The 14,350-nt window shown below is 37.1% G+C and overlaps 1 protein-coding gene and 1 non-coding gene across 2 annotated transcripts in view; one reads left to right on the top strand and one right to left on the bottom strand.

Annotated features, from left to right (window-relative positions):
• Nucleotides 1-14,350, top strand: part of LOC128570210 (alpha-mannosidase 2-like) — a 104,328-nt gene extending 89,978 nt beyond the window's left edge. The window contains exons 8-9 of the mRNA XM_053569156.1: nucleotides 810-987; nucleotides 14,177-14,350. Coding sequence (XP_053425131.1) covers nucleotides 810-987; nucleotides 14,177-14,350 — 352 coding nt within the window. The remainder of the gene's footprint in view (nucleotides 1-809; nucleotides 988-14,176) is intronic.
• Nucleotides 8,190-8,317, bottom strand: LOC128571483 (small nucleolar RNA SNORA11). The gene has a single exon (XR_008375889.1). It is a non-coding gene; the product is annotated as a small nucleolar RNA SNORA11 (small nucleolar RNA).

Below are 14,350 nucleotides of genomic sequence, written 5' to 3'. Positions count from 1 at the left end.
ATCTGCTCATTCACTTCCATTTTCTCAACCCCTTGCCCTTCATTGGTTTTCCTAGACTTCCTTAAATGATTTCCCAATTCAGCCTTTTCCAAAGGATATTCTGGAGAATGCTAGAATGTGAATTACGAAAGCTTTCCCATCACATCAGCACGTTGTGTTTAACTGACCCTTTGAGTGATGGGTTAGGGCCTTGGGAGGTAGAAACCAAAATAGCTAATTCAACTCCTAAGCCTTGTGTAGTGTTCAGTATTTAAAAGGACACCGTGACGTGTAGATTATTGATGGCAAGTGTTAAGTGAATTATTTTTTTTCTTAAGAAGGGAAAATGTAGTTGTCTAAATTGTTATAGATTAAGGTTTATTCATTCCTGATTTTGTTCAAAATACACCTTTTTATGGCAAAGCAAACTTGGTAGTTTATATAGATGAGAAATCCTTATTGTCTTCTTGGACTAAATTATTCTGAAACATGGGCTTCCTGGGATTCCGTCTCTGTAGTTAAGTTTCAGGAAGGCATTGGCACCCTAGTAATTATATGCCAACCTTGGAATGTGACTATATTTCTGGAAGGATAATCCATTGGAAAACAACATGTTAAGTTTTTCTTTCTGATAAGAGTTAATGAATATTTTAAATGGTTAATGAAAATTAGTATGGTGGTTTATAAAATGTGCTTTGAAATTATATTAACTATAGATTAAATATACAATAATTTTATTGAATATAATATGCTTTTGCATTTAGCTCTTTCTTAGTTGTCCTGTTGGCCTTTTTTTGATCTAATTCATATTTCCCCTTTTTCTTTTGTAGGGCTTCGTTGCTTTTAGATCAGTACCGAAAGAAGTCAAAGCTTTTTCGTAGTAAAGTTCTCCTGGTCCCCCTAGGAGATGATTTTCGCTACTGTGAATACACAGAATGGGATTTGCAGTTCAAGAATTACCAGCGGCTTTTTGATTATATGAGTTCTCAATCTAAGTTCAATGTAAAGGTAATGAGGAAAACATTTATTTATAATACTGTATTTGAAGTTGAGCCTTTATTATTTAATGACACTGTACCATGAATTCTTAGTTTCTTTATCTTTCAATCCAGTATATCTTAAAATACATAATTCTTATATAAAAGTGTAATTCATTAAGAAGAAAATTATTTCATACTGTAGTTCTATTACTAAAGTTGTCCTTTTGCTACCTACCATTCTTTGAGAATTAGAGAATTACTTTTATGTGATTGAAACTATGTACCTACTAAATTGTGATATTTATTTTTCAGCAATATCCTGTTTTTCTGCAAGCATTGAAAGTTTTATTGTTTCTCTCTGACATTGCATCCTTGTGATTTAGTAGTGTGACTGGCAGATATGATGAACATGTCATGAATTTTGAAAATAAATGTCTATGTCCAGAGAACACACCAGCATTTTTCTTAAAGGAGGAAACTTTTAAAATTAATTATTCACCTCTGGTTCTTATTCTTTTTTGTTTTTTCCTTCATGGAAAATTTAAAATGTAGCCTATAGTTTTGAGAATAGCAAAAACAGTCCCCTTCTCCCCATATTCAAGACTTAACAACTGCATTTGTCAACTCGAGGCCAGTCTAGTTTCAGCTGTGCCCTGTGGTGTCTCACCCCTCCCTCTGGATTAGATTGGCACAAATCTCAGATGTTATGTGGTTTTGTCTGGAACTGTTCCCTTATCTCTAAATGGTAAGGATTCTACTTAAAGATACAATCACAATACTATTATCACATGCAAAAGTTAATAATAATATGATTATTATCATGTTATCTGGATAATTCAGATTATCTGGATAGATTCAGATTTTTCTGATCTCATTTTTTTAAACAAATGCTTTGTTTGGGTCAAGATTCAAATAAAAGCCATAGGTTGCATTTGGTCAATCAGTCTTTTTCTTTAATTACATAATTATACACATTTATGGGATACATGTGCTATTTTGATTCTTGCCAACAATGTGTAATGACCAAATTAGAGAATTTGGGATATCCATTACCTCGAACATTTATCATTTCTTTGTGTGAAATCCATAAGTCTTTTTTTTCTTTTCTCCTTTTATTTCCCCATTTCCAGAATGCAGAGACAATAAAACATTTAAGGTCTTTTGAAAATGCATGTAGAGACCTTAAGTAAGAAAATTTATGTTGTGGCAAGCATCTGTTGTCCCAGCTTCTTGGGAGGCTGAGGCAAGAGAATTGCTTAAGCCTAAGAGTTGGAGGTTGCTGTGAGCTGTGACACCACAGCACTGTACCCAGGGTAACAACTTGAGACTCTGTCTCAAAAAAAATAAAATAAAATAAAATAAAAAAGAAAATTTATTATTCAACATATTTATCATTGCACACATTAGCCCTTAATATGTTAAAAGATCTGTGAAAATACCATAGAAAGGAAGTGATGTTTCTGTGTAGGAAATGAGAAAGCTGATGATGGACCATGGTTTCTGTACTAAGAATTCAAGTTTATTGAGTAAACTTAAATAATATGAAATAGATTAAGATATCAAGCTTATTCAAGTTATTTACAATGGAAGTTTTGTCAGATTGTGAATTCTGAGTATAGGAACTGTGTTTAAATTATCTCTGTATTTTCCTCAAAGATGAAGCTCATATGTGAAATATTTAATATTTTACCTTTTTTCCCCCCTTCATTTGCCCACGAGAACAGTTTTTTAATGGTAATTTTAAAAATTGAAGGATCACATATAGAGGAGAAGTACACAAACCATAAGTATACAGAGAACTTTTCAAGTTCAAAGTCCCCCAAGTACCCACCATCCAGATCAAGCTTAGCACATGTATAGCGCTCTGGTAAAGGGCCTCAGATTCTCCTCCCAGTCACCACCACCTGCTGCTTTGCTTTCTATTACCGTGGTCCCTGTTGCCTGTTCTTGAATTTTATGTGAAGGGAATCTCAAGTCTATACCTTTTTGTGTCTGGCTCTTTTCTGTTCCTCATTATGTTTGGGAGATTCATCCATGTTGCTGCATGTGGTGTAAGTGTTTCGTTTCTTTCCAGTGCTCTGTAGTCTCAGTATTCATTTGATGAATGTACCACAGTTGATCCATTATTTCGTTGTTGAGGTTGTTCTTGGTTTTTGTCCATTATAGTGAAGCTGCTTTGACTATTTTTTGCCTGTTTGGTCACTTGTGTATGAGTTTATGCGAGTATAAAATGAGATGGAATTTTTTTGTCATTGAATATGTACACATTCAACATTAGCATATCTGTTACCAAACCATATTGCAAAATAGACGCATCAGTAGTTGTGTTGTGTGACAGTTTTAGTTGTTACACCCTTACTCAACCTTGTATTCTCAGGATTTCTTTTTCATTTTTATCCTTTTGATGATGGAATGATTGTGTTGTGTATTTCTCTGTGGTTGATGAGGTTTAACCTCTTTTTTAAGTTTTATGCCATTTCGGTATCTTTTGTTGTGAAGTACATAGTTAAATCTTTTATTTTTCTAAGCTAATTTGCGTCGTCTTATCTTTTTCTTGCTGTTCATAACTCTGTTATATATTTTGGATTGAGTCTTTCTTTTTTAGATAAAGTTTATGTTATTATTGTCTGTATGTAGCCTGTCTTTTGTTGAATATAATTGTATATTTCTCTATGGTAAGTACTTGTTAGGTTCCATTTAAGACATTTTTGTTTACTTTGTGGTTGTGAAAATACATTTTTTTTTTGAAGCGATCTTCTAGGAGTGGTATCGTCCTATCTTCAACATTTAGGTCTGTTATCTGAATGGAATGAATTGCTGTGAATCATGTGAGGGTAGGGCTCAAGATACAGTTTGGTCCCTGTGGATACCTGGCACCATTTATTAAAAAGGCCACATCCCCCCACTGCACGGCAGTGTCGTCTTTGTCATCAGTCACGAGTGAGACCACATTTGTGCGGGTCTGTGTCTATACTCCTTATTTAATTTTTTTGGTCTGTTAGACCAGTCTCACATTATCTTGATTACTACAGCTTTCTAATAGGTTTTAATATCCAGTAGTATATGTCTTCCAATTTTATTCTCCTTGTCAAGATTGCACTGGTTATTGTTGGTCTTTTGTAGTTCTAAACAGGTTTAGGACAGCTTTTTAATTTCTACCAAAAGAAATAAATTGGGGGCTGTGGGGGTTGATTGGGTTTGCATTGAATCTGTGGTTCAATTTGAGTACAATTTACTTTTTTAGAAATACTGGGCCATCTAATCCTTGAATATAGTATATTCTTTGTATAATAAAACATGTACAGTTGACTTTTGCATTTAACCTTGTATTTAGTAACCTTACTAAACTTATTTATTAATTTAATTATTTATGGATTGTTTTTGTATTTTCTATGTGTGATAAATGATATATTTATGTATTCCTTTCCAGAGATTTATACCTTTCAGTCTGTTTTCTTGCCTTGTGTAATGAATGGCAAGAAAGTAGACTGAAAGATATAAGCTTCCTTCAGGATAATGTTAAATAAAAGCTGTTAAAGTGTGTATACTTTTCTATGGGAACATTCAGTGTTTCATTACCAATCTGAGTTTTGCAGTAGGATTTGTAATTCCCTTTGTTAGGGAATTTTCCTTTTAGTCCTTATTTGCACGATGTTTTTTCATGACTAGAAGCTGAACTTTATCCATTGCTTCTTCTAGGGCATTGTTTTCTGTGAGTCATAATTGTGTGCAGGGATTGGACCAGTACTTCAAGATAAAAAATTGGCAGAGTAGAGGGCTCACCTTGATTCATTTTCTTTCCCTCCAGAATTTTTGTCCCTTTAGTACTGGCTGCTTTGGTTACTTTTTGATATTTTCAGATTGTTTTCTCTGTATAGCCTATCTAGTTAATTGAGTTACCTGGTTTTTGTAGGACACTTAATATTCCTTTGTTTTAACTAGAAGCATAAATGTATTTTATTTTAATGAAAAGGAGAACAAAAGCAAATTGAGTTTAGATAGCTGAAAAATTGACATTTGGACTGGCTAGCCAAGCGAGTTTACCATCTGTTATCTCTTATTTAACAATTTATGTAATTTTTCTATGTGGGTATCATAGTTCACAGCAACCTCAAACTCTTGGGCTTGAGCAATCCTCTTGCCTCAGCCTCCCTTGTAGCTGGGATTACAGGCATGGGCCACAATGCAGGGCAAGTTTTTCTATTTTTAGTAGAAGCAGGGTCTCTCTCTTGCTCAACCTGGTCTCAAACAACTGAACCCAAACAATCCACCTGCCTCAGGGTCCCTCTTACTAGGATCATAGGTGTCATCCACTGCATCTGACCTGTATCACTTTTTACTGATTGTGATTGCAATGGATTGAATGGACAGAATGTTTGTGCTCCCCAAACGTAATTCATATGTTTTTTGTTTGTTTTTCGGTGGGGGTGGGGCATTGAGACAGCATCTCATTATGTTACCCTCGGTAGAGTGCCGGGGCATCACGGCTCACAGCAAACACAAACTCTTGGGCTTAAGTGATTCTTTTGCCTCAGCATCCCAAGTAGCTGGGATTACAGGTACCCGCCACAATGCCCAGCTATTTTTGTTTATTGTTATAATCGTTATTTAGCAGTCCCAGGCTGGGCTCGAACCCACCAGCCTTAGTGTATGTGGCTGGCACTGTAACGACTGAGCTATGGATGCTGAGCCAACACAATTCATACGTTAAAGCCTAACCCCCAATATAAAGGTATTTGGAGGTAGGAGACTATGAGAGGTGACTGCATCATGAGGATAGACACCTATGAGAATGGGATTATTGAGACCTCAGAGAAATCCTTCTCCCTTGCTCCACATGAGGACACAGAAAGAAGGTATCATATATGAACCATAAGGTGCCAGTGCCTTGATCTTATACTTCCTAGCCTATAGAATTGTGAGAAATAAATTTTTGTTGTTTTACAAGTAAACTAGTTTGCAGTATTTTTTGTTATAGCAGCCTGCATGGACAAAGACATACATTGTTTTTTCTCTAATGGTCGCTTTAGGAATTATGATATACATATCTAAGTTTTCAGTCTACTTATAGTTAAGATTTAACATATCCTGTAAAATTTAGAGGACTTACAGTTATATGTATATGTAGTACATCTATATACATTGAAAAATGAGCAGGCAATTTTATAATTTTTGCTTTCATCCATGCATATTTTAAAGAAGGTAAGAGAAAAATTATTATATTGATATTTACTTAGATATTTATTATTTCTGTTGCTGTATCTTCATTCCTAAAGTTCCAGGAATCCCTCTGGTATCATTTCCCTTCATCCTGCAGACTCCCCCTCAGACTTTTTATAGAGCACGTATGCTGGTAATGAATTATCTTAGTTTTTCTTCATCTGAGAATCCCTTTCTTTCCTTCATTCTTGAAAAGTATTTTTTTTTCTGGGTATAAACCTTTGAGATTTTTCCTTTCAGAACTTTAAAAATATTTTCGTCTCTCTTCTATTCTCTATTGTATATAATGTAAAATCTACCAACACTTCAAATATTGTTCACTGACAGGATATGTGTAATTTTTTCTGATTGCTTTCTTTCCTTCTATTTCTTTTTTGTTGTTCTTGGCAATCTGATTATGAAGTGTCTGGCTATGATTTTCTATTGAAAATCACTGAGCTTCTTGATTCTGTAAAATTTATCTCTTTTACTTGAGAAGGTTTTAGCCATTATTTTCTGCAAGTATTTTTCCTGTACCAATCTCTTTTTCCTTTCCTTGTGATGCTTTAATGGCTTGAGTTTTAGATTTTGTTTGTTTGTTTTTTTGAGACAGAATCTCACTCTGTTGCTCTGGGGTTGAGTGCCTGGCATCATCATGGCTCACAGCAATCTCAAACTCCTGGGCTCAAGTGATTGTTCTGCCTCAGGCTCCTGAGTAGCTGGGACTACAGGTTTTCACCAAAATGCCCAGCTAGTTTTTCTGTTTTACTCTTCTTTTGTTGTTGTTTTTTGCAGTTTTTGGCCAGTGCTGGATTTGAATTCACCACCTCCAGCATATGGGGCTGGCACCCTACTTCTTTGAGCCACAAGTGCTGCCCTAGTTTTTTTGTTTTTAGTAGAGGAAGGGTGTTACTCTAGTTCAGGTTGATCTCTAACTCCTAAACTCACCTCCCAGAGTGCTGAGATTACAGGTGTGAGCCATTGTGCCTGGCAGAGTATCAGATATTTTGATATTGTTCTATAGGTCTCTAAGGCTCTATTCATTATTTTCAATGTTTTTTTCTGTCCTTCAGATTGTATAATTTCTATGGATTTAGCTTTAAGTCCACTGACTCTTTCCTCTGTTGTCTTCTTCTGCCATTGAGACATCTAGTGAATTCTTTATTTCAGATACTGTATTTATCATGTGGTTCTTTTTTATACTTTGTTTTCCTTCAGAGAATTCTATCTTCTCATTCATTTCAAGTTTTTTTTTTTTTTTACCTTTACATCAAGGAGAAGAGCTGTAATATCTGTGTTAAAGACTTTGGTAATTGCAACATCTGTTTCGTCTTGCAGTTGGCATCAATCAAAAGTCATTTTCCACAACAATAGTCATTATTAAGATTTGCCTGGTTCTTTTTATGCCAAATAACTTCAGATTGTCTTGAATAACTTGAGTATTATGTTGTGAGATTTTAGAGTCTGTTAAAATTCGTTTGAAAATGCTGGATTTCTTGTTTTATCAGGCAATAAACCCAGTTAGATTTAGATCAAAGATGGGGAACATATGGCCTTCTAGGTCTTCAACTGCAGCCTTTTGACTGAATCCAAACTTTATGGAACATGTCCTTTTATTTTTACTGATACATCTTTGTCTTTTATGTTTTCATTTTATTTTTAAGATGAATGTATTTAAGATACCAAAGAATAAAATAAATTTTAATGAAATAATCCTCTCAGATTGACTGGCACAATTAACACTTTAGGGCTGAATTGACAGAGGCTATGCCCCTGATTTAGTTCTAACTTCTACCTCCTGACTGACACCACTACTGCAAAAGACTAGTGAGAGACAGTTCATGGGGATCAAGTACCTGAGTTTGTTTTCAGCTTTTAACAATTGTCCACTGTGTTTAAAGAACTTAATTTTTTTCCAAATAATTTATTAGATAATTTTTCAATTTTATTTTAATATGCAGTTGAAAGAATTATACAATAATCAGCCATACACCCACAACATATATTTCATTAGTTTTTTTCTTCTTCTTCACATGTAGAGAATTTGTTCCTAGGGAGGCCACAAATTTTGTGCTTGTCATCACAATGACTTCAGATTCCTGTTGAGAGTGTTTAAACAGAGGAGCCATTCTTCAGGCCCCCTCCTCTGAGTACACCTCTAGAAGTAGAATTTTTCAATTCTACTGCACAGCTCAACAGCATTTTTTTTTTTTTTAGAGACAGTGTCACACTTTGTCACACTTGGTGTAGTTACATGGCATCACAGCTCACAGCAACCTCCAGCTCCTGGGCTTAGGTGATTCTCCTGCCTCAGCCTCCCATCAACAGCATTTTTTAATTCTGTCTGATTAACAGTTAATCATGTCAAAGTAGACCAAGTGAATGCTGATGGAAGAAAACAGATTTTTTTAATGAGGTTTGAGAATTACAATATTGTCCTATTTCCGCTGAAGAGGATTTTCTTGCTGTGTCATACTGTAGTATCAACATGAAAAAAAATCAATGCTCATCACCATTATAACACTTACAAAGACCACAAATACATATTTTAAATTAGAGGGAAAGGTATGAAAAGTGTTATTACAGAAATTAGTGGCTCATACCTGTAATCAAGCGTGAGCAAGAGTGAAACCCTGTCTCTACTAAAAATGGTAAAACTAGCCAGGCATTGTGGTGGGTGTCTGTAGTCCTAGCTACTTGGGAGGCTGAGGTGAAAGGATCACTTGAGCCCAAGCATTTGAGGTTGCTGTGAGCTATGAAATCATAGCACTCTACCAGGGCAACAGATTAGACTTGGTCTAAAAAAAAATATGTGTGTGTGTGTGTGTATGTATGTATATATATATATATATATATGAAAAGCAAAAGTAAAGACAATTCTTTCAATTAGAAATAAGACCTTCAGGATGCACCTGTGGCTCAGTGAGTAGGGCGCTGGCCCCACATGCTGAGGGTGGCGGGTTCAAGCCCAGCCCCGGCCAAACTGCAACAACAACAACAACAACAAAAAATAGCTGGGCATTGTGGCAGGCGCCTGTAGTCCCAACTGCTTGGGAGGCTGAGGCAAGAGAATCGCATAAGCCCAAGAGTTAGAGGTTGCTGTGAGCCATGTGACACCACGGCACTCTACTGGAGGGCGGTTCAGTGAGACTCTGTCTCTACAAAAAAAAGTAAAATAAAAATTAAAAAAAAAGAAATAAGACCTGCAAATCATACCACTGGGCAACTTATAAAGAAGCTCACATACTCAGGAAAAAAATGAACCCATTCAGTTATGTAGAAATAGTGAAAAAATTCATTGCCAAACTTTTAGGATGCTTAGACTCTAATAAGATTTCAAAGTACAAACAACTGCCTCTTTCAAGGAGAACCATAACTGATCAGTAGCATGAATTAGCCTTCAACTTAACAGAACAAGTTTATACAATACTTCGAAAGGAAAATATATATTATTTCTGACATCAGAGAAGTCCAACTGGAGAGAAATCCTATAATGGTAATAAATGTACAGAATTCTTTTTTTTTTTCTTTGGCCGGGGCTGGGCCTGAACCCACCACCTCCGGCATATGGGACTGGCGCCCTACTCCTTGAGCCACAGGCGCAGCCCTAAATGTACAGAATTCTTAAAACAGAGCTCAGCCCATTTGAACTATGAGCAAATTCTCACAGGAGATACTGGAAAATATTTTTCTCAGTATGTTTTAGAACATACAAGAGAACAATTCAATTTATATAATCTCTGGTAAATGGCTGTAGGCATAAATTACCCTTTATTCAGCATGAAATAATTTATACTTATGAGACAGTCTGTATTTGCTGTAAATTTAGAAAACTTTTTTTAAAGGACTGCCCATAGCCACGTATCATTGAAAGCACCTGTAGTCCCAGCTACTTGGGAAGCTAAGGCAGGAAGATCACTTGATCCCCATAGTTTGCTGTGAGGTAGGCTGATGATGGGGCACTCTACTCAGGTCAAGAGAGTGCGACTCTGTCTCAAAAAAAAAAAAAAATATATATATATATATATATATATATATACGTCCACGGGAGAGAAACTCTTTGAATGTGTTCATTCAGGGAAAAGTTTCACACTTTGGTCCTCCCTTACTCAAAATCAAGGAATGTACACTAAAGAGAAAAATAATGGATGTTGTCATCATGAGAAAGGCTTCATATTTTGCTTAGCTCTTATGATGCAGCAGCAGAGAACTCATACTGGGGAAAGCCCATATATATGCTATCAGTGTGGAAGAGACTTCAGGAGGTGTTCTCACATTATTCAGCATGAGAGGACTCATACTGGAGAGCACTACAAATATAGTCATTGTTGGCAAGCTTGCAACCATGGCTTTTACTTTATTTGACACCCAAAAAATCATAGAGATAAGAAAATTTCAGTGAACAAAATCAACATGGAAAATATATTTGTTGTAATTCCATTTTGTTTGACATCAAAGAAAAACCATGAAAGAGGCAAAGTACACAAGTTACTTTTGAAGTAGAAATTAGAAGTACCTGAATAGGGCGGTGCCTGTGCCTCAAAGGAGTGGGGCGCCGGCCCATGTACCAGAGGTGGCGGGTTCAAGCTCGGACCCGGCAAAAAACTGAAAAAAAAAAAAAAAAAAAAAAAAGAAGTACCTGAACATAGTAAGTCTGTACTTGTGACTTTCTGCACTCACATAACAGGTTTTTAGCAGTTCTACTCTAGATGTATCTTTAATTTGCCATAGGAGCATTTAATGGGGTTTCAGTGTCTATGCCTAATGGACAATGTCACATAGACATGGTTGCCATAGATAATCAAATGTAAATGTTATCAGTGACAACAACATACTTATCTTTGTACATCATATATGAATCAAGGAAGAAATTGTCTATCTTTTAACATCACTGGGATCAGATATGTATAGTTTTACAATATTTATAGAAGCGGGCCAGAGGCTATGCCATCCTTTTTTTCCCTAATTAATCCAAATGTTGTCATTCAAACAAATGTGAGAGATTTATACTATCTTACCAATGTTTCACCAATGACATTGTATTTTTAACTTACACAGATGTATCATAAAGAGATGCTTTCTAAAGGCATTGCCAGTGTTCAAGTAGGATTCAAAATTCATATTACTACTGCCATTGGCATGTCTGTGATGATAACACAGACGTCACTAGTTCCAACCCAACTCCCTCACAAAAAGCAGAGGGTCTGAGCAGCATTGGCTATCTTTTCTGAAACCCTGGACATTAGAAGACAAGTAAATATTCCAGAAATAAAATGACTCTGATTTCAGAATCTTATGCTCAACAAAACTATAACTCATGTATGAAGAAACAATTGCAACAGTTCAAACACTATATTCCTTCTGTAATAATTTCCCCAAGATAACATAACAGTAATTACTCATAACAGAAGTATAAGTCATGTCTTCAAAAGACATATAGGAGGAAGGTCATACACCAAGAAGCTTTAGTTATAACAGTGACAAAACATATACAGCCCAGAAATCCATCATTAATAAAACAGGCAAATAAAATTTGGTACATCCACATAATGGAATATTACTATGCAATTTAAAAAGAATTGACTACTGATATATGTAGCAACTTGGATAAATCTCAAAAGAATTATTTTGAGTGAAAGAGGATAGGCATAAAAAAATATAGACTGCATGGTTCCAATTATAAGAAGTCTGAAAGCAGGAAAAACTAGTTGATGGGCCAGGCACTGGGGTTCACACCTGTAATCCTAGCACTCTGGGAGGCTGAGGCAGGTGGATTGCCTGCGCTCAGGAGTTTGAGATCAGCCTCACCAAGAGCCAGATGCCATCTCTGCTAAAAATAGAGAAACTAGCCCAGCTACTTTTTCCCAACTATATGAGAGGCTGCAGCAGGAAAATCACTTGAGCTCAAGAGTTTGAGGTTGGTGTGAGCTATGTTGCCACAGAACTCTACCCAGGACAACAGAGTGACATTCTGTCTCAAAAAGAACAAAAAACTGGGTGGCGCCTGTGGCTCAGTGAGTAGGGTGTCAGCCCCGTATACCAAGGGTGGCATGTTCAAACTCAGCCTCGGCCAAACTGCAACAACAACAACAACAACGACAACAACAAATAGCTGGGTGTTGTGGCAGGCACCTGTAATCCCAGCTACTTGGGAGGCTGAGGCAAGAGAATCACCTAAGCCCAAGAGCTGGAGGTTGCTGTGAGCTGTGATGCCACAGGACTCTACTGAGGAAAACTAAGTAAGACTCTGCCTCAAAAAAAAAAACTAGTTGATTGTGATAAACAGACATTGGTAACCTCTTGGAGATGATACTGCACAGGAAGTGGTACAGTTTCCTTTTTTTTTAGACAGTCTCACTTTATCACCCTTGGTAGAATGCCATGACATCATAGCTCACAGCAACTTCAAACTCTTGGGCTCAGGTGATTTTCTTGCCTCAGCCTGGTGCCCACCACAATGCCTGGCTATTATTAGAGATGAAGTCTCACTCTGGCTATTTTTTAAAATATATTTTTTCTTGACTGGAGTGATGATTTCAGCTTCACTGAAATCCAGTTTGTGGCCTTATATGGGTAACTCAAAGAGGCGTCAAGGAGAGATGCGTTCTAAGTAGATTTTTGTGCAATTTACTGTGGCTGTGCCTCCCACCCTCCTTGCTCAGATGCCAAAATACCAGCCATGCTCTTTTCCATCTTTTCTCAAGGTCAGGACACAGATGTGTCCATCCTGTATATATACATGTACATATATATTTGTATATATCCACAAATGTATATATATATACATGTCTATATATATAAAATTCACTGAGCTTTAAATATTAGGACTTATGCCTATGTATACTACATATGTTTTCAAATTGAAGTATGAGATATTGGGGTTGGAGAAAGAAGTGGATTAGGATTACATCTCACCCTTTAATTTAAAGACTTTTAAAACTGGCTTGGCGCCTGTAGCTCAGTGGCTAGGGTTCCAGCCATATATACTGGAGCTGGAGAGTTCGAACCTGGCCTGGGCCTGCCAAACAACAGTGACAACAACAACAACAACAGCCAGGAGTTGTGGCAGGTGCCTGTAGTCCCAGCTACTTGGGAGGCTGATACAAGAGAATCACTTAAGCTCAAGAGCTTGAGGTTGCTGTGACCTGTGATGCCATGGCACTCTACTGAAGGTGATATAGTGAGACTCTGTCTCAAAACAAAAACAAAAACAAAAACAGACTTTTTAAACTATGTGCCAGTTGGGTGGTGCCTGTGGCTCAGTGAGTAGGGTGTTGGCCCTATATACTGAGGGTGGCAGGTTCGAACCCAACCCTGGCCAAAATGCAACAACAACAACAACAACAAAACTATATGCCAGTTGACAAGATACAGAGTACCCATGCTGCAATTTTATTTAACTATTAATTAATTAAGAGAGAGTCTCAGTCTGTCTCTCTGGGTAGAGTACCATGGCATCATAGCTCACAGCAACCTCAATCTCTTGGGCCCAAGTGATCCTCTTGCCTCAGCCTCCCAAGTAGCTGGCACTATAGGTGCCAGCCACAAGGCACAGCTAGTTTTTTTCTATTTTTAGTAGAGATGGGGTCTCACTCTTGCTCAGGCTGGTCTTGAGTTTCTGAGTTTAAGTAATCTATCCGCTTCAACCTCCCAGAGTGTTGGGATTACAGGCATTAGCCATTGCTCCAAATCATACTTTTGATCCAATTGCCATGGGCAGGAGAGTGCCTTACACTGACTTGTTTGGTCCAAGGTGCTCATACATCCCTGGATTAATTACTCTGGCCATGGTCATGGAATGAGGCCATGTGACTCTGCCCACTGAACTCATCCTCTGGGGCTGAGCTCAAGGGGCCACCTCACCCATTGCTGCCTAAAAGGGTAACTGGATATGTGGAAAGGTCTCCCACATGAGCCTGAAAGTTCTCCTCTCTCTCTCTCCCTACATGAGAACTCTTTAAAAATGCTGGCTTTCTTAAAAATCCAAGCAAGACCTCATGTTTTTCCCTTTACATTAGTGCAATGCTACCTTTCCTTTCCAAGATTCCCATCAAATCCTCAATCTGGGTCTCCACTTGCTAGCTGCTACCTGGATGTTGAGACTTCATTTCATTCCAGATCTCTGCCTACAGCAAATCCAGAGTTCTGACATGAGCTGCACTGAGATCCAGTTTGTGGCCCTATATGGGTAA

Source organism: Nycticebus coucang, chromosome 18 (genome assembly GCF_027406575.1).
Source record: "Nycticebus coucang isolate mNycCou1 chromosome 18, mNycCou1.pri, whole genome shotgun sequence".
In the NCBI taxonomy this organism is placed as follows: domain Eukaryota; kingdom Metazoa; phylum Chordata; class Mammalia; order Primates; family Lorisidae; genus Nycticebus; species Nycticebus coucang.
Note: the sequence above shows the minus strand (reverse complement) of the source record. Positions and strands in the feature narration are given on the sequence as shown.